The sequence below is a fragment of the Biomphalaria glabrata genome, chromosome 1 (genome assembly GCF_947242115.1).
Source record: "Biomphalaria glabrata chromosome 1, xgBioGlab47.1, whole genome shotgun sequence".
NCBI classification, from domain to species: domain Eukaryota; kingdom Metazoa; phylum Mollusca; class Gastropoda; family Planorbidae; genus Biomphalaria; species Biomphalaria glabrata.
The window spans coordinates 36,841,463-36,862,605 of record NC_074711.1 but is presented as its reverse complement, the minus strand read 5'-3'; the positions used below and the strand labels follow the sequence as shown (position 1 = coordinate 36,862,605).

The 21,143-nt window shown below is 33.7% G+C and overlaps 1 protein-coding gene across 1 annotated transcript in view; it reads right to left on the bottom strand.

Moving 5' to 3' along the window:
• LOC106071503 (mucin-2-like) overlaps positions 1-13,053 on the bottom strand; it is a 58,721-nt gene extending 45,668 nt beyond the window's left edge. Inside the window, exons 1-4 of the mRNA XM_013231627.2 lie at positions 13,035-13,053; positions 6,704-6,802; positions 5,064-5,177; positions 3,661-3,863 (exon numbers count right to left, since the gene is read on the bottom strand). Coding sequence (XP_013087081.2) covers positions 3,661-3,863; positions 5,064-5,177; positions 6,704-6,794 — 408 coding nt within the window. The 5' untranslated portion in view covers positions 6,795-6,802; positions 13,035-13,053. The remainder of the gene's footprint in view (positions 1-3,660; positions 3,864-5,063; positions 5,178-6,703; positions 6,803-13,034) is intronic.
• Positions 13,054-21,143: the final 8,090 nt, after the last annotated feature.

Here is a 21,143-nt window from a genome sequence, read left to right as displayed (position 1 = left end):
GTGTGTGTGTGTGTGTGTGTGTACATAATTAATCTTTACTACATTCTGACCTTTTCGGAAGACGTTTATTGTTTATTGTAGACTCCCCGCCCTTGCTAGCAAAGGGGTCTGGGGGAATATATATATATATATATATATATATATATATATATATATATATATATATATATATATATATATATATATGTGTGTGTGTGTGTGTGTGTACATAATTAATCTTTACTACATTCTGACCTTTTCGGAAGACGTTTATTGTTTATTGTAGACTCCCCGCCCTTGCTAGCAAAGGGGTCTGGGGGAGTTCGCAGCGCTCCCCCAGCGCGGGGCGAAGCCCCACCACCGAGCACTATTTCTGGTATTGAAAGCCAACAAAATGCATATTCTGAGGTATCTACAGTGTATTATCTTGCTATTAAAAAGTTTTATTTCAAAAACCTAATGTGCTATTCTTACTGACTTAGACCCTCTCGCGCCGTTCGGCGCATTTTCCGGCAAGCTGTTTCAGCAACTCTTATTTTGCGTAATTCATTTTGTCGGAAAACATGTCCCGCAAAACCTCATGCGACGCTCTGTCACAACCTTACTAAGGATTCGACTCCCAGTTCGGCATATGATTTCTTTGATTTAGACCCGATCTCTATGACTGACTCCTAAAATCTGTCTTAGCCATCTTTGTTGAGACACATTTAATGATTTTTAATTTCGGCAGAAGACTATTCACTCTTAATTAATGGAGCCCAAGCCACTGGTAGAAATTTGTAACCTTTCTTGACTACGATCTTGGAATTACATGCCTGTATTTCGCTTTAGATTTTATATCGAAAAGGAAAGTTTTTTCGTCAAATCATCTGTTGAGGGGTTTTAAACTAAAAAATCTCTGGGTTTTTTTTTTGTTTTGTTTTTAATTCAAAACCCCATTTAGCTACGATCATAGAATTTGGTGACTGTAGTTTGCTATAAAATAATATTGAAGAGAGAGGTTTTCTACTCTAAACGCTCTGTAGGGGAATTTTAAACTCAAAACCATCTGGAGGGGTTTTAAACTTTAAAGAAAAAGCCATCTGGAGGAGGGGGATTTAAACTCAAAACCCCCTTGGCTACGCTCATAGATTTTATAGTGTGTAATGTCCTTTTTTTTATATTGAAGAGGTACTTTTTAGCTTCAAACCCCAACTGGAAGGGGGAGGGGGGTTAAACTCAAAACCCCTTTGGCTACGCTCATAGAATTTTTAGTGTGTAATTTGCTTTTTTTATATTGAAGATGTGGTTATCGTAAATTTTGGATGGGGTTTTAAAATCAAAATCTTCCTCAACTGTGCTGTTGGAATTTGGGGATTGTTGTTTGCATTTTTTTTTTGTTTTATAGAAGAGGGGGAGTTAACTGCAAAAACCTCTGGTAGGGGGTTTAAAATTCAAAACCCCCTGTAGGGGGTTTTAAACTCAAAGCCCCACTGGTAGAGGGATTTGTATCTCAAAACCCCCTGATAGTGGTTTTTAAAATCTCAAAACCCCCTGGTAGGGGGATTTAAACTCAAAACCCCCTGGTAGAGGGTTTTTAACTCAAAACTGCCTCGGCTGTGCTGTGGTAAGTGATGATTTAGTATTAAAATCTCACCTAAAATAAACAAAATGAAAGCAAAAATCAGTCACTTAATTCCGTCCCCCCCCCCGCAGGGGGGGGATTTCATTTCGGGGGGGGTTTGAACCCCAAGAACCCCCCCCCTGGCTACGCCCATGATGCTGACCCATGCATCAGAACAAGATAAATCGTTTACAAATAGTGCATGGCAAAGATAAAGCGTATACCAAACAAGAAAAAGAAAAAAAAATACTTTAAAAAAAAACAACAAATCTTTTAAGGGAAAGAAACTCTAATTACTGCCATTTATCTGAAAATGCCAGGGTTTAGCCCCCTTTCTACCATGTAAAACTAAATTAATTGATCAGTACTAATTGATTAGCTAATTGGTTAATTTTTTAATTCATTCGTGTTTTGTCATCGTCTATGAATAATTATGCAAAATTTCTAGTTGATCTGAGAATGGTAAGTCTGAGAAAAAAGGTATCAAAACATAATAAAAATTCATATATGCATCTACATAGCTCATTAAGTAGCATTTATTCACCTTAGTTCGATATCAAACAAATTAATTTATCACCAATAATTAATTAATTGGTTTTATTTTGTATTGATTCTTGTCTTGCCAGGTACAATGAATAACTATGCACAGTTTCAGCTTGATCCAAAATGGGAATTAGTAGAATTTTTTTTTTACCAGACTGGACAGACAGACAGAGTGAGTTGATATAAGCTTTGTAAAAATTGTGCACTCGATTTTTGTCTGGATGGTTCCTGTTTCTACCCCTGCCCGCCTTCAAGGACGTTATTATCTATCTATCTGAAGTAACGTCAGAATGTAACAAGTCCAACGCATTCCTGACAGATTAACACGTTTCCGAAGTACTGAACTAGAAAATAATTTTCTTATGTAAAGGTGAATGCTTATTAATTAATAATTTTTATTGTATTTTTAAAAAGTTAAAAAAAAAAACTTTTGCGCTTTACATTAGTCTTTTCACAAACTATTGGTTGTGTGAAAAATAAAAATCAACATTTTTTAAATGGAAAAAGAAATGCTTGCATAATAAATTCTAAAAAAAAACAAAATGGTTTGCTTTTAGTAGATCAATAGAAGCCATTGCACCTTTACATCATATCTGATTTGAATTTTCTTGTTCTAGTTTTTGCGATTATGCTTGGCCGAATGACAGACGGATAGACATACCAAAAAGAAAAAAATAATAATAGCTAATTTTTCCCTTTAGGAGGTAAGGAGCGCTAAAAATAATAGGAACATTTTTTTTTTACAAAGCTTCTATCAACTCACTCAGTTTGTCTGGTACAACGTTGTACACGTCATTTCACCCAATTTCGGATCAAGCTGAAAATTTGCACATTTATTTCTTTTACCTGACAACACAAGAATCACAAATACAAATTAACAAATTAGTTAATTAACTATTGGTAAATAATTATCTAGTTTGATATCTTTAACAAGGGAAAGAAATTGTGCTTGACTGAGCCTGTTGGTATAAGCTGAATTAGTTATGAATTAGTTTTATAGCTCGCCGCTTTGAAGTAAGTTTGGTATAAACAATCGGTAACCATACAATCCTCTAGATGCTTTAGCTGTTTACTAGCAAAGTGGTTAGAATGTCGGCTTGAGGAGGCTTGAGTCATGAGTACGAAATCAGGTCGTTCCCTTTTAAAATAGCGCTAAACAAAAACTATTCGTAAAAATATTTCTAATCACATAAATAGTTTCTTTGTTGTTGATCTTATTCTACTACAAATGTAATTATATGACTGATCCAAACTAATTGATACATTAACAGTTCGTTTAATATTTTTTTAAAAGTATTTTTAATGTTTCTTTTGTTGCAGTTTTTTTTTCTATTATTTCTGTTGACAGCTATTGGAACACTATCACTTTCATTTTTGTTTAAATTTTCTGTATAACAATAAGTTTTTTTGTTAGAAATTAGCACTTTACTTTCAATTGTACTGCCTGTTGTGGATGACAACTTAAAAGATAAAGTGCAAGGCGATAATTCAATCAATAAATTATAATGTCTCTTTATATATATATATATACTTACTTTGTTGGATTGTACAATCGCATCAGATGACGTAACAAAATACAAATTAAAATATTTCATAAATTTGTCAGCGAGTGGATTGGTTGGTGTTGTGGAAGGTCTCTGTATAATTAGACCCCCAATTGAAATTGGCTGTGGTAGTTTTATCTCTAGCCTTGGACTTTGGTCATTTACTTGTGGACACCAGGCATGACCATACGATTCTGGAATATATATATATTATATTATATGTGTATATATATATATATATATATATATATATATATATATATATATATATATATATATAGAGAGAGAGAGAGAGAGAGAGAGAGAGAGAGAGAGAGACCCTTTACAATTTGCTTACCAAAAGGGTAAAGGTGTAGACGATGCCATCCTAAATATTTTAAATTGTGTCTACAAACATCTGGACTTACCGAACACTTATGTAAGATTGTTCTTTATTGATTTCTCATCAACTTTTAACACTATAGAACTTCATTTACTCATTGAAAAGATGAAAGCATTGAAGATTAGTCCATACATAATACTTTGAGCTAATGAATCAGAGGGTTGGGTAAACAATGTTATATCAAATGCAAGCATAGTTAACACAGGGGCGCCCCAGGGGGCTGTGACATCGCCATTGTGGTTCATTTTGTACACCAATGATATTCAATCCGATAGTCCTTTTTGCTCCTTCACAAAATTCACCGATGATGCGGCTCTTCTTGCCCTGCTCTCAGAGAGCTCAGACGTAAATGAGTATTTCAGAAAAATAGAACAAATTGAAAAATACTGTAAAGATATTTTTTATTATTAAATGTAAAAAAAAAACCCAAAGAAATGATAATCGATTTTCGTAGGGAATAGAAGGAAAATGATATTGTTTCTGTAGCTGGAGAGACTATTGAAATAGTGCAAACCTTTAAATACCTAAGTACTATCCTAGACAATAAACTAAATTTTACTGCAAATACTGATTATCTCACACTCTTTTGTTCCCCTGGCAATCAAATCATTATAAACTTTGTTACATGTAAATTATGAGTGAGTCTGGTGTGAATGTACACTTTGGTTTCTTATAGTTATAATGTTTTTTGCTTGGTGTTATGCACAAATTGTAAGACCAATTTCCATACTGACAATAAAGATTATTATTATATATAAAATTGTCTATAACAGTTTAAAGTGAATATACATATTTTGACACACCCTGTATGTATATATAGTTATTTATTTATGTTAATATTTATTCATCTTACTGTAAATTTAAATAGTAACTTAAAATTAATTTAAAGCTGAATTGTAAAATATACAGTCACTATTCATTGCAAAAGCAAGAATTAAGAAATGTTCTATATAATGCTTTCACAACGAGACCAAAGTTTAATTTACTATGTAAGAAAATAAGATGTTCAAACCTTGACAACAATTGTAACGAATTTGTTCAATTCCATTATTGGGATCTTGAGATGAAAATTCAAAGTTATCTATGTCAAACTTGTTAGGATCTCCCACTCCAACATTTTGACACTCTGTATTTGATAGAAATGTAGATATATCAGTGATATGTTAAATGAAAAGGTTATAAACAGAAAAGTAACATTAGCTTTTTTTTAAACAGCCTTTAAGACTCAACGTAGACTGACATTGGCTTTCTGAAAGAGGAAAATAAAGAAGAGAACGAAATGACGAAAAGAAAGACTTAGAGTCGAAGAATAATAATTACAAATATTCAGTCTCACTCCATTTATGTCGTGAATTGTGGTACTTCTTATTTTTTGTTATTGTTTTTACTAGTTATTTATTACAATACCTCTGTTAAAGTCACAACATCAGGGGAGGGGGAGGGTAGAGCCAGGAACATAGACACGGATCTCAAAAATGACTCAAGCGATTTTCGATTTTCTTAGAAATTTAAAAGTTGATATATATTGATGAGAAAAGAATTAGCTACTAGCTTTCTTGGTCACACCTGGTAAACTCTAGCTTGATCACTATAATTGTTCAAATTAAAAAGTAGAAATTAATTTGGCTAGAGACTTAGGTCTAGATCTAGATCAAACATCGGTTTTTAGAGGACTATCGCGTTCCGGAATTTCTGAATGTAAGGCATTATTGATTCAAGAGTTTAATAAATTTATGTTCAGTAAAATGTTGCGCATCGTCTTCTAAGTCTAGATTAAAGGCCTATCATTTGGACTATTATAAAGTGTAGTAGATCTATACATTCGCTTAACCAGCAGTCTTTCTCTGGGGTAAGGGGTGGGGGATAAAAATGTTCCATTGCCCATTCTTTTTAAACTAACATTCATTATAATAGTTATTAAGAGAAAAAAACATCGCGGTATAAGTTGTTTAAATCGCTGTATAAGTTGTTTTCAAAGTATTTTTAATGGTTTTCTTGTTTTTCTAAATTATTTCATTTAAGTTTTGTGTACAAACTCATGTTGTAGTTCTCGTTGATTTTAAACAATTATAAATATTTTTTTTCTTTTTGAAGTTTCGTGTGACCGTCCCGATTGCAAGCCTGTATATGGCGAAAGAATAAAAAAAAAAGCTTAAGTGTGAAGATTATTGTACATGTCTTTTGTGTTTGTATGGTAAAATCATAAATTCTATCAAACACCGCCAATAATTTTCTACGGCTCATTAATTAAAAAACAAACAAATAAAAATAATTACGCGTTTATGGTGGTCGTCTTTCAAGTGTCAACAAAAAATGTCCCTTATCATTCGCGATTTTATAAAAACAATAATCATCATTCATGATTCATCATACAAACAATTGATTACCTTAAAAGCTCACCATATACAATCAGTAGTCTTCCTACTCAAATAACATACACCAGTGTTTCCCAAACTGTGTTCCGCTGAACCCTAGTGTTCCGCGAGGTCTGAATGGTTGTTCCAAGAACTATTTGAATAATTTAAGTAGTGAATCACCATATGAATTAATCTCTAAAAAAATAATCAAAGTGTTCCCCTAAATACTCAGAAAGTGCGAAGTGTTCCGTTCAGGAAAAAGTTTGGGAAACACTGAGATACAAACTACAATTACCTATTTGTTGAGCTTGAGTACTGTAGCTAATTAGAGATATCACCGACACAAGAACTGTTAGCTTCTTCAAACAGTGCACGCTTGACGTCATGATTAGAGCTAGATAAGATCATAAATTTCATTCAATGAGATTAAATGAGAAATAATGTAGAGTTAGATCAGAGATCATGTAGGACTATATAACATAGATTGTATTGTAAACCTGAGTAGAAAAAGGATTTGATTTGTATAAAGTGTCAATCGAGACCTTAAGTCGTGGAAAACAATTGTCGTTTTTAAAGAAATCCGTGAAACACAATAACTAAATTAAATTCTATCCATGACATTGACATATCAGAATTGATATCTGACGAAAGAAACTCGATCCTTTACTTATCTTCAAGAGATTGGGTTGAACGTTATATTATTTCTGTTTCTACTTATTTTTGATTATTTCAGATATTAGAATGTATTAAAAGACTAAGTATTTTGTTTTAAAGTGAAGACTTCATGATGACATGTAATGTAATAACAAACCAAATGAAATTTACGATTCATTAGAAGTATTGTCCGTATATTTCACGGATTTGTCTGGTTCTAATATATAATTTTGCTTAACTTTTAAAAAGTCGCAGGTGGGGCTGTGTAGCCATCAGACTTGATAAAAAAAAACTTATTAATATTATTTTTTTTAAAGAACTAATGAAATAATGTCAATCTAAAGAAGCCACCAAATTTCTGTTTCCTGTAGATCAGTTGTTTACTACAGCGAAATACATGTATATGATAAGACTAGCTTTTTATTGATAGTACGCACCATTATAAACAGAATTTTTAAAGATAAAATGTTTGTTTGTAGAATGTTTTACTTGTTTCGGATGTTCCTTCAGAGTTGAAGATAATTGACTCTCCAAACCTCCCACAGGACGACGGCGGATGGAAGCGGGCAGGGTTTGAACCAGGGATCATCGATAAGTCCGAACGACAGTCCAGCTCAAAAACCGCAAGACAAGGCAGCCATCCATATAATAAGATAATTCTGCCAACCAACAACAGCCAATGAAAGCTACACAATTTTACGACTAAGATGTTCTAAACATGTACTCTATTTTATTCTCCTTTTCTCTCACACACACAAGCAAGTACTATGTAATACGCATTAGCACCAAGCACTTTTTTTAGTTTGCAGAGTAGGCATAATACATTTTATTTAGAGATACTGTCAATAAAATATTAAGTTGTAATAACAAAATTAACTAGAAGTTGTTTTGTATTTGGGATAACAAAAGGGCTATGAATTGAATCATTGGCTTATAACGTCACTGAGTAGACATACGAAATATAAAATCTCAGGCTAGCTTAAGGGAGAAGCAATTCACACAAGTGATTCATCTGGTCGCATCTATTGTCTTTCAAGAAAGAGGGACTAGGGTTAGGATGACTATTAAATTTAAAACTACAATTAACAAAGGTCTGGTCAGTCAACTATGAGCAAAAGATCATGATTTTTAACTATGCAATGACGTTATAAGAAATGAAGCTGCTCATGAATGTAAGGAGTATAAGAAATGAAGCTGCTCATGAATGTAAGGAGTATAAGAAATGAAGCTGCTCATGAATGTAAGGAGTATAAGAAATGAAGCTGCTCATGAATGTAAGGAGTATAAGAAATGAAGCTGCTCATGAATGTAAGGAGTATAAGAAATGAAGCTGCTCATGAATGTAAGGAGTATAAGAAATGAAGCTGCTCATGAATGTAAGGAGTATAAGAAATGAAGCTGCTCATGAATGTAAGGAGTATAAGAAATGAAGCTGCTCATGAATGTAAGGAGTATAAGAAATGAAGCTGCTCATGAATGTAAGGAGTATAAGAAATGAAGCTGCTCATGAATGTAAGGAGTATAAGAAATGAAGCTGCTCATGAATGTAAGGAGTATAAGAAATGAAGCTGCTCATGAATGTAAGGAGTATAAGAAATGAAGCTGCTCATGAATGTAAGGAGTATAAGAAATGAAGCTGCTCATGAATGTAAGGAGTATAAGAAATGAAGCTGCTCATGAATGTAAGGAGTATAAGAAATGAAGCTGCTCGTGAATGTAAGGAGTATAAGAAAAATGTAAGGCGTTGAAAAGCCGTAACGTACGCTAAAATGCTTTTTTTTTTCTTACGCGTTCTCTCTCTCTCTCTCTCCCTCTTTCTCGTTTCCTTTCTCTCTTTTTCTCGTATTTTCACTTTCTCTCTCTTTTCCTCTCATTCTCCTTGATTCTACCATTTCTCTAGAATTTAACGTAGTTACTTTAATACTTAATGTACTTAATCTGATTATCTTATTGATGACATTGTTGCTTTTTGTCCTATTATATAAAAAAATATATACAAAAATATATCCATTACACAATCGCATAGAGTCCACTTACCCTTTATCTCTTACAACATAGTCGAAAGAAATTTCGCCAATTAATTTTTTCTGTCGTCATTAAATTAAATGTTATACTCAAATAGCATATGAAAATAAAAAGAGTTGCTAACCTTCTAGTGTTTAGAATACCAACACGTTTGCTTTCATGACTTTTTTTATTTACTATGGTTTTGTATATTTGTAAGTTATGGTGTTATATTGGAGGTATTTTTTTTAGTAAATATTGAATATGTTGAAAATATTTGAATATTCTGTGCAGTCTAAGTAAGAATATTCTGTGCTGGGATATTCGCCAAAGTTTTATTAAGGGCATAACTCTTCTTTAACATACTTTCATCCAGCTTTTTACAAATATTTCTTTGCTTTTAAACATATGTGCATTATGTAACTTTGGTTGTTTTTTACAAAGCTTATATCAGCTCACTCTGTCTGTCTGTCTGTCTGTCTGGCTTAAGGTTTGTACGTTATTTCTCCGACACCCAATCTCTAACCAAGCTGAAATTTTGCACAATTATTTCTTTTACCTGACAACAAAAGAATCACACACAAAAAAATTAACCAATTAGTTAACTAACTATTGGTAATAAATTACTTTGTTTTGGTATCTCAAACAAGGGAAAGAAATAGTACTTGTCTGAAGTGGTTGTATAAGCTGAATTAGTCCTGGGAAAATGCTAGTTTGACCATTATCATTTTTTAAAATCATATCTACTTAAATTGAATTTGGTCTTGAAAGTCTTTATCTTGATTAGACACGATATCAGGTTTGTTTCTCAAGTAGGCCGTATTTATTAAAGAGTTAAATTAATTAATAGACGATCAAGAACATTTTGCGCTGCGTCTTCTAAGTCTGAATCTACATGCCTAGATTAGAACTATACAACTTCTGAGTAGATTATACATTTGCTTTTTCGGGAAGGGGGGAATAGAGGCGGAGTAAAATGTTCCATTTTTTTAATTTATAACTCATTAGTTATTACAAGTAAAATAATCGCTATTACAACGTTGGTCACCTGTATAAAGGAGGAATTGTCTTTTTTAAAGAGATTTTTTTAATAATACTCGATTGTTCCCTACGAATATGTCTCTAGTTTACCGCTAAGACTTGGTTACATTTCTGATTTAAGAATTGGTATTTTGTTTTGTCAAACTTTAATGATTTCAAAGGTTGTGGCTAATCTGGTTTGTATTAACAGATAAGAGTATTTATTGTTATTATTTGATATAGACTATGCGATATTCAATAAATAGTTTTACTTTTGTTTTCAGAACGAGATCAGGTTCTGAACCAGACCCACGTGCGTTCATAAAAGCTTATCTAAAGCTTATCTGTAATCTACTGGATTCAATTTAAGACTTACATAAACAGTGATATCTATTTTTTAAAACTATTTTCAAAGATCTACCATTTTGTTTACATCAAATAGTTTTCAGATCTATATTTTATTTCTATCTCAACTAAAATATCTTTGCTAATAAAAAAATAGACAGTTTTTTTTATAACATTCTATTAAATGGACACCAGAAATAATTATAAGCATGGATCTCGTACATAAAAACAAATAATTTTAGAAAGCCACAACACTCTCCACTCTCCACTTTATACATCCGATGGTAGTCTATGATATCTCAGTCTATATATTCTTATAGTTCATGATGGCAAGGATTTATTTCCAGTGAGCTTTACATAATCATTATTCTAGAATCTTGTCTAGTATTTTACATGTGTATATTTCAAAGCATTATTGGATCTTATACGTAGACAAGACGGGGTAAACAATGTTCATTTACTTCTATTTAATTATTCAATTCCTTATAGAATACAAAAGAAACATTTGAGTCAAATGCGGTAATTCCCGCTGACACAGTGTGGCGTAATGTGTCGAGAAATACTTAATTCAATTAACAATTTAATTTTAAGATGATTAAATCATTTTCAAAAGTTTTAACGGTCAAACCAGAGTTTTAAGCTAGTCATTTTTTTTTCCAAAATATACACGAACTGTCAAATTTCTATGAAAATCGTTAGAGCCCTTTTCGAAATATTCTTCCAGATTCCTTTTTCAACCCATGAAGAGAGTGCGAGCTAATAGAAAAGAATGACATGAAAAATAAGAATGGTGATAGAATAGTGAACAGGAAAATGAAAGTTATTGGGTACTGGTGATTTTCTGAACCACCTAGCAAATAGCTTTGTCAGAAAAACTCACAATTAAGTTTTTTTTCATCCAATGTTTCAACGTAGTTTTCCAATCCTAACTTTTAACCAAATTTAAATTATTTGACACAAGTTCTAAGAATAATGTTTTCTTAATGCTTCATAGAGATAGGATTTAGCCAGTGACCTAGTCTTGAGAAAATATTTGTTCTGGTATGTATAGTGGACTCGAGAATTTACCTACTTTTTTTTTTTTATTACCCAGACAAGTCTTTCGCGTCCACTCCAGTCAATCCCAACGTAATGTTTGTATCTCCTTATCATTCACGTCAATAACAATTTCGTGCCCTAAATATTTTGGACCTCTTCAAAATTCACACAGAGATCTTGTAAGAGACTGACATTGCTGTTGAAAACATCATTAAGTTCACTTGAACCCCAGGGCGTGTAGACACCCGGCCGCTGTAAATCTGTCAGTATCAGGGCTTTTAACATTTATCATTTTTGACTCAAAACTCTTTAAAATCATTGTGTTTTTCAGATTGACAAAAGCTAGCTACAAGTTTTTAAATAAACTTGATTGAAAACAGGAAAAATAATCTTTACAATTAAATGCACTTAAAAAGGTTACATAAAATATTTATGATGAGAGAAAATATTATATTTAAATTCTATTCCTTACATGGACCTCATTCACCAATCGTAAACAAACAACATTTAGTCACGTGATAATATTGATAAAACAACGGAAAAAATTGTCATATTGTGTATTAAAAATTAGATCCTAATTTGTATAGAAGAGATAGAGAATCACGTGGCTAAATGTTCTTTGTTTACATTTGGTGAATGAGGTCCATTATTTTTTTTCTTCAGTTGGAAATCATTATAGGAAATTATTTCATATTTTGAAACTATAATTCGTTTCCAATCAATAGTTACAAATTTGAATTGCCCGAATATAAAAAGGAGTATAGCCCAAAAAAATGCACCGAATAACTGCTGTTAGTCAAAATAGACAATAGAATACATTATAAAACATTTTATATTATAACGGTTTTTTAAAATCTTAACAAAACAACTGGAAAATAAATATAAAAGCACCAGTAAGCTCATTTCTATAATAGGAAATTATTTATTAGTTCTAATGCTAAAAAAAAATGCATCTGTAAAAAATTTTTTTTATATCTTTTAACTTTTTAACTTGTGGGGAAAAAAAAGTATTTCTGTACCGATATTTTGTCGATGAAGAAATTTCATGTTTTTGTTTTTTAATCTGACAACACTGTTAAAAGATAATGCCTTCAAATTTCTATTATCTTTTTGGTATGAAATATTCCAACAAACTATAGAACAAAAAACATCAGTGCTATTGAACGATGCTACTAACAAGGCTTAGAAAGACGAATGAATTTCCAACTAGAGCACTAAAGTTGAAATACTCCTCAAAACGTTACTGGCTCACGTAGATTTTACAAAGCCATTGTGTAAGGTTCAACAATCAAATGCTTTAGATTTAACTAGCCGATTAAAAAAAAAGTTGTCATGTAGTCTCGCATAAGACAATCTGTATACTCTGCCACTCAATTATATATCTTTTAATTAGAAGATTGTTAAAATATAAGGCATGTTTTTAAGTATATTTTTGCTGAGCAGATTTAAATCAACAAATATTCTAAAGTAATGACATTTTCCACAAGGCACATCTTATTACAAAAATATGAATTGTAGGCTTAGATCCTAATAAAAAGATACAAGTCTACACAATACACAAGTACCGCTGATCAAATCCAACAAGATCAAATGCACAGTCACTCACTTGTGTTCCTACAGAACCTGTATCAGTGTCTCAACTTGGTCTAACTACAGGCTCTAACTTTCACTTTAATAGACTTTTATATTCAGTCGTTTAAGTCATTAAGCTGCTGCCAAGACACTAACCCCTTCACTACCCCTTAAAGAATTGGTTGATAAATATCAGCACCATCTATACCCTTCCCATATCCTTATCTAGATCAAGGCATTCAGTAGGACTTTGGTTGGGAGGGGGGGGGAGAAGAGAACAGTAATAAATGTTTTCAAATATGGCTCTGGGATTATTGAAACAGCTGAAAGTCGAACAAAAAAGAATCCGGGCACTAGGTTCCAGTCACTCTGACGTCATATTTTGCGTGGGTTGTCAACAATCACAGAAGCAGTTCCACTTCAAATTAGGTCACCCTTTTAAATATCCCTATCCTACAGTGTCGTTCTAACGTACCAATAAAACATTGAATCTATCCCCCCCACCTTTTTTTTTTCAAAATCCAAGTCCTTCTTCTGGATCAGACCAAAGTTTGTTTAATATAGATCTACACTAAAATAATGTTGTATGATAGATTTAAAAACAGTTGTCTCTATACTTGTCAACCTTACCGAGAGAGGGGAGTGTTGGGGGTGATATTACCAACGTTAAAGTACATAGAGCAGGGTCTGTTGTTTTAATGTTGGACGTATCAGGTACACCTCTTTCCAGCTCTAGAATCCGACTCCAGCACCTACCCGCCCCCAGCCTTCCCTGTTACATTAGGACGTCACATGAATCACCCACCATCAGCGTAGTAAATTATGAAATGATTAAAGTTTGCTTATGTCACACTGAGAATCAATTAAAGTTTGGGCGTGACACAACAGCTGTGATTTAAGATACAGATGAAAGAAGACAAGAGCCAGTTCAAGGATAGTTTAGATCTACCTGGATAGAACAAAAAAGTAGCCACACAGATATTAATAAAACGTTTTGGGTGGGGATAAAGAGCTGGGGAGTGACAGAGCGCAGCACACTTCATACAAGCTTTGGATGACGTAGATTTATTAAAAGTTGTTGTTGTTTTTTTCGAATCTCACAGCATTACGTAACTAAGCAACAAGAGGTGACCTTGAGAGTCACCACGGTACTGACTTAACCAAACCAGTTTTTTGTTTTTTTCTTCTACGTCTGCAACCGAATTGCAGAGAAATGTGAATGCAACATTTTTCTGGATCACGCTGGCGAAGACAAACCCAGTGATGTATGGTTAATCCATTGTTTGCACCCCTGGAATGGCTTGTTTTGGACGCACTTATTGTCTTTGGACACTGCGTGCTTGAGCAGCCATGCTGAACCGTGTGGCTTATGTACACAGATAAACTTTTCTTTCTTTATACATGTCACAAATGATTTGGTTCCAACTTGGCAAAAGGTGAGACTCAAATAAAAAAAGTGAAAGTATCCCATAAATCCCATTAATCCAAATTTAGTGATAGAGTCAAGAGAAACAAAAGAGGAACTAAAGAGAAACAAAAGAGAAACACTACCTGGTTTCGTCCAACTGTTCTTCCATCCGTTACGTTTAGTTCACACACAAATATAAACACTCTAGGGCTCTACTAGTGAAAGTACAAGTTCGACATCGCCTGTATTGTATTCAAAATAAGTTCGACATCTACTTTTGTGTTTTCGATAACCAACCATTATATAGATAGATAGATAGATAGATAGATAGATAGATAGATAGATAGATAGATAGATAGATAGATATAGATAGATAGATAGATAGATAGATAGATGGATAGCTACATAGATAGATATACGTTCAATAGCTACTGACTTACTAATAATGTTTTCAGAAAGTATGCACTTATTTTTCTAAACTTATTAAACATTCACAATTACATGTATTAATTAACAGTTAGTACTGATTGTATATTCCCATTTGAATACTCGTAAGGTTTACCTGCGAGTTAGTTTCGTGTGTAATTAACTTTATTATCTTTTATCTTTTTTTCCTTCATTTTCTTTTTATTCCGACAATCGACACTCCCTTTATCTTTGGTGCTGAGGACCGCAATTGTATATTCTAACACATTTTTTTAAAGTCTGGTATCATGTTTGTTTTAGACCTCCTTATCTAGACTATTCTCACTGACTCAGTCAAAAAGTGTTTTTTTTAAGCTGTCTGCTGCATACTACCTTGAAAGGCTTTCTACCAAGTATGTTGATTCCAACCATTCTGATTTGTTGTTAGTATTCTGGAAATGAAGCAATCAATCATTCTACCAACAGTTTTAACCTATAATTTTGAAAAATGTTTAAGAAATGTATCTTTGACGACGAAAAAGTCGCACTATTTTTTTTATTGGTTTCTCGCAGCAATTCAATACTGAAAACTCTCATATGTGTGAACAGAGGAAATGATTTTTGTTGCGATACCGTTGACGTCCTTCTGTGTTTTCATTATTATAGTAGAGGGTTCCAATTAATAGTTCAATATCTGTGATAAATTGCGCAGTAGTTTCCAGAATAGGCAGCTAGCTCTACATATAGTTTTTTTTTAATAGGAGTGCTTTGGGGCGGATTATGTTCGAGCTTCTTGATGAGTGCAGTTTCGAAGGACATCGTCGGCATTCTCAGTTGACACTCCACAAATGCAAATTTCACTGGCACCGATTATCCGCTTCCGGAACACATGTTCTCATTCTGTTGTGAGTTCTGAGTCGAAAAAAAGTATACGTTGGTCGTGTCGGAATAGGTGCCGTCTTTCATCCAAATAGCTAAAGAAGACGCTGACTTGATATATAATGTAGAACTGATTTCAAGTCTGAGGCTCCCTTATATGGAAACCACTGCGCAGTTCAGCTCATATATTGGTCTAGTCATCTGAACGCTCCAACATAAAAATGAGATTGAGGAAGAAGAAGCTCTTTAACAATACTTAATAGGAATTAACTTTCACACACACAGAGCCGCGAAATTGCAAACCACCCAACTTATAACCAGCTCAATATGGGTTTAGAGTTCTACTTTCTGAGATTTGTACAGAAAAAGTTTTCTTTTTGTTTATCCTTAATAAAATAGATCTAAAATACTAAACTTAAGGCTTACACAAAAATATTATTTAATTTAAAAAAACAAACAAATCTAGATCTAAATCATTTTTTTTACTACTATAACTAAGCAAACTTATGCTTAGTATGCTTAGCATGAAGTCATTAATGATGGAAATTCATATAATAATTATAATAATTTATAGGCCTATAGCGCTGTCACATCCGATATTTAATGAAAGGAGATTTATAGTTATATTTTAAATAATGGGTTATGATCTATTCTTATACAATTCGCGTTTATTGAGAATGTACTTGTAAGTGTCTCTCTAACCGTTCTGCATTCTCTTATCTTTAAATGAAATAGGTTGCCTGAGCAGGGGCGTAGCAAGGATTTTTCCATCGTTTGGGGGCCCGGAGGGCTTGAACTCTTTTGGGGGCCCCTGCATTTTGCGTAATATTTAATTTTTCATGTAAAAAACACTAATTTGGGGGCCCTTCTCAAGTGGGGCCCTTCGGGATTTTCAAATTCTCCCCCTCCTCCCCCCACCATAGCTACGTCAGTGTGCCTGAGTCAGCCAGGAAATCAATGACTTACTATATTTTAAGTCACAGATCAACATGCATGGCTAAATTGACACATGAAATGCGTAGGTCGTAGCTATCTTATTTTTTGGAAGAAACGTCTGTAATTTATAAGTAATATCAAAAAGCTTCAAACTCATTAAGGCTGCTATTGTATTTTTTATAGTTTTGAGACTACATAAATGTATAAATAAAATGCATTATGTAATCCTACGCAAGCATACATCCAGTTTTCGATGCGTATATATTTTGAAGAGACACATTGGAGGAGGGGGGGTTCTAATCATCACTTACCTCAGACCTCATTGTCTGAAAGGGAAACTTTACTTAATGCCCCAGTGCAGCCAACTGAAGCAAACTACAGTCACCAAATTTCCTAAGCGTAGCCTAAAGGGGTTTTGTGGTTATCCTCCCCCTGCAATACAAAAACTAAAGCAAAACTATAGTTACCATTTTCTACCAGTCGCTGGACTTCATTAATTAAGTGCAGTGAATAGCAGATTTGGTTTTTGAATTTTTTAGCGGAAGAGTAGCAAGCTAATTGCACTGTAGATAGGCTACCTGAGAATATGTATTTTTAAAGCTTAAAATAACGGAAATAATGCTTGAATCCGGGGCTTCTCCCTGGACCTAGCTGGGGGAGCTCACAGCGGTCCCCCAGACTCCCTAGCTGTCCTTGGTGGTGTGTACTGTCTTTCTACTAATTAAAAGAAGAACCTATTCTAAACTAAAAAAAAACGCCCGAAAGAATAAAAGATCAGAGAATGTAATGAAGATTAATTACATTCATATACCTTGCAGAGGGGGGTAGAAAAAAAATCCCCCCACCGAAAAAATCCTGGCTACGCCCATGATATAATATGCCATTCATTTGTTGGCCGGTTTATATGGTAATGCCCAGGCCGATTTTGATACTCAGTCCGCCCCTGGACAGAAGTAATTGTGCAGTTACGAATGTATAAAAATATAACTAACCGATGTTCCTTTTTTAAAACATATTTTATAAAGTTTTGCAGAAGAACTTCCAAATTAAATATATAACTATATCCTTTTCTGTGTAAAGCTAACATATCACAGTTTTTTTTTTCTCAGTTTACGTTGCCCACAGGCCCTCCAGGTAAATAAATGCTTCTATTTCTATTTCTTAATCTACCTTAGAGACCCTCAAGAGAAATGATTTATAAAGGCCGCATATCATGTTACATAGGATTAGATTCTGTCACGGTAAATGAATGTCTTAAAGTCTATGTCTAAAGCTTATGTTACAAATGCTAAGAGTAACTGTTTACACCTGTATAGCATCTTAATTGTTTCGTTATTTAATTCCTTCAGAAGTAAATTTGTTGACGTCCTTGTTAAACCTTCCTGCATGACGACAGGGGAGGGAAGCGGGCAGGGTTCAAACTGGACGGCCAACGTGATTGCCCAAATCGCAGTCAGCATATTAAAAGTTTGACGTCTAAAAACTTAGTCTCTAGTTTTAGTTTGCTACGCTCCTGGTAAAAACAAAAAGCGAGACGCAAGTAACGTCAAAGTAATAGGAAACCTTTGAAGTCCAAAGAAACGAATAGCGTTGAAGTTTTAAAATTATTGGTTGAAAAACTTCAGTTCAGGTTTTTTTATTCTCTGTGTTCAAATGACAACTCTAATCATACAAATTTGTAAACAAACATTTTTACTTCCTGTTTTTCTTGAGTGACAAGCAAAAGACAGAAAAGAATCAAAAGTCTTTGAATTTTATTTCCATTTATTGGATTTATTTCTTTGAAAGATTTCATAAAAAAGAAAAACAAAAAAAAACTATTGTTTTTTGAGTACTGGACACATGTGTATTTTACAAAGTAGGGAGAAGATTGAAAGAAAATCAAATGCTTTGTAAAAACGTAAAAAAAAAAGAGGTTGAAAACTAAAAAGAGTAAAGCTAGAGTCGAACTAGAGAACGAAACGTTAGAAAGAAGCGAAACAAAGGATTGATTGAACAAACTGAAACAAAGGGGGAAGAAAGAAGAAAAAAAAGGTAGAAAATGAGAAAAAAAGGAACTTGACTAGTGCGAGTACTGAGTGAATTACTGTAAGGGAAAAGAATAAAACAAAAAGTTGTTTACAAGTACTTCTAACTACTACATGACAAGAAAATAAAAAAATTGTTTTCATTCAATGTACTAACCATCCTAAGCCATGGTGGGTCTCGTCTCTTCAGACCTTGGAGTCACCCTAACCTCGATTGTCTTTCGCTTTGAGATTGTTATCTAAGGAATAACGTTTATTTCAGATCAAAATGTTTATTGATATTAGGCTGATTGCTGATATTAGGCTGATTGCTGATATTAGGCTGATTGCTGATATTAGGCTTATTGCTGATATTAGGCTGATTGCTGATATTAGGCTGATTGCTGATGTTAGGCTGATTGCTGATATTAGGCTTATTGCTGATATTAGGCTGATTGCTGATGTTAGGCTGATTGCTGATATTAGGCTGATTGCTGATGTTAGGCTGATTGCTGATATTAGGCTGATTTCTGATGTTAGGCTTATTGCTGATATTAGGCTGATTGCTGATATTAGGCTTATTGCTGATATTAGGCTGATTGCTGATGTTAGGCTGATTGCTGATATTAGGCTGATTGCTGATATTAGGCTGATTGCTGATATTAGGCTGATTGCTGTGTCTGTTTTCAGTTTCTTTTATGGTCACAAGGTCCATGGATCGGGTCTTAAGAGACTAACTGGCAACCTGTCCGAAAACCAGTTTGTAGGCCTACTTCCCTAATCAGGGATGGTAACATATCTCGTACACAGTGTGAAGATTGATTGCTGAAAAAAAAAACTATGCACTTAGTAAAAGATTTGGTAGTAACCAATGTGCCAGAATGGAAGAGGAGTACATAACACTAAGTAGAGAGGCGTTGTCTGCAGTTGGTGGGGTACAATTCGACCAAGACGCTGGGTTGCTGGGTTAAAACTACAATAAACAAAAAGGCTAAAAAAACAATAATTGTTTTTTTTTAATTATATTCACTGTTGTGGACCACGACTCGGCTATCCAAATCTCAATCAATGTCTCCCCTATATGTTAGCCAAGCTTAGTCTGGTGAATATCTTGCTCAAACATACACTGTACTATCAACGTATACAAGAGCTGGGGGAGGGGGGAGAATCGAACCAGCATCAATAGCATGAAAATCAAAGACACGTTAAATTGTCGTGGCGCTTGAAATGCCGGTACCTTTACAATAAACATATAATTAAGCATCCTTCAACAATCTTGTTCTAAAAATTTACTACATTCAATCAAAATGGTAGCAACAAGTTTCTTTCGCGCACCTGTACTTTGAAATGTAAACACATTCAGAATAATATAAAAAGTCTTTCTTCATTGCACTGTAAATATAGACATAAATTATGTGTCACTCAAGGGAGTCAATCAAATACGATTCTTAAAATTACTCGAGATTTTCACGATGACTATCAGGGTCACTTCACTATTGCCAACTAAATAAATGAACTGAGCTGTTATTTTACAGTAACTCAATGCGTGATACATGATTTTCGTATAAAATCTCCTTTATAATCGTTAGTTAGTTTCCCGCTTGTTTTTAATAAGTATTGAGTCAGAAAGAAATTCTACTAATGTTACCGTGATCGCTTTAAATGCATATAGCCTATGAGTTGCACGACTTGAATTCAAACTCTAGGAGGCAAACCTTTTCAAATGTATAATGCAATAATTGTACCAGTGAATTGCTTATGAATATAGAATGTTTTATGTTATCATTTGTTAGTTTCAAGCTTTTAATCGATGACAGTTCAATCATTCAAGTGCATTTTCCCCCTTGTTTGATACCAAACAAAATAATACCAAGAGTTTATTAATTAATTGATTTTATTTGCATTGATTCTTGTTTTGTCAGGTACAAGAAGTAAATGTGCATAAATTCAATTTGATCCGAGATTGGGTGTGAGAGAAATAACGTGTACAAACAATGAACTATACAGACAGACAGAGTTGATGGAAGCTTTATAAAACCATGGCTTATCAACATTTCCTTTAGTCTGTACGCATGATACACCAAAGAGCTGGCTTTTGATAGTTTTTCTGCCATGTATGAAAATCTCCTATGTAGCTCATCTCTATTGGCTGTTGTATTTCTTTAGATATCTAGTACTTCTAAATGTTTTACGTCAAGTTTCTTGGTTCTGTTTCTTTTGTCCCTTTCTCTCTCTCTCTCTCTCTCTCTCTCTCTCTCTCTCACTCCCTCTCTCTCTCTCCCTCTCTCTCTCCCTCTCTCTCTCTCTCCCTCTTTCTCCCTCTCTCTCTCCTTCTCTCTCTCCCTCTCTCTCTCCCCCTCTCTCTCTCCCTGCTCAAACTTGGCAGGGCGACACTTCTACAAACAAGGATCATAAATGAACCTAATCTCTTTATCCCAGTCCAGTAATCCACAGACAATGTCCAGAGT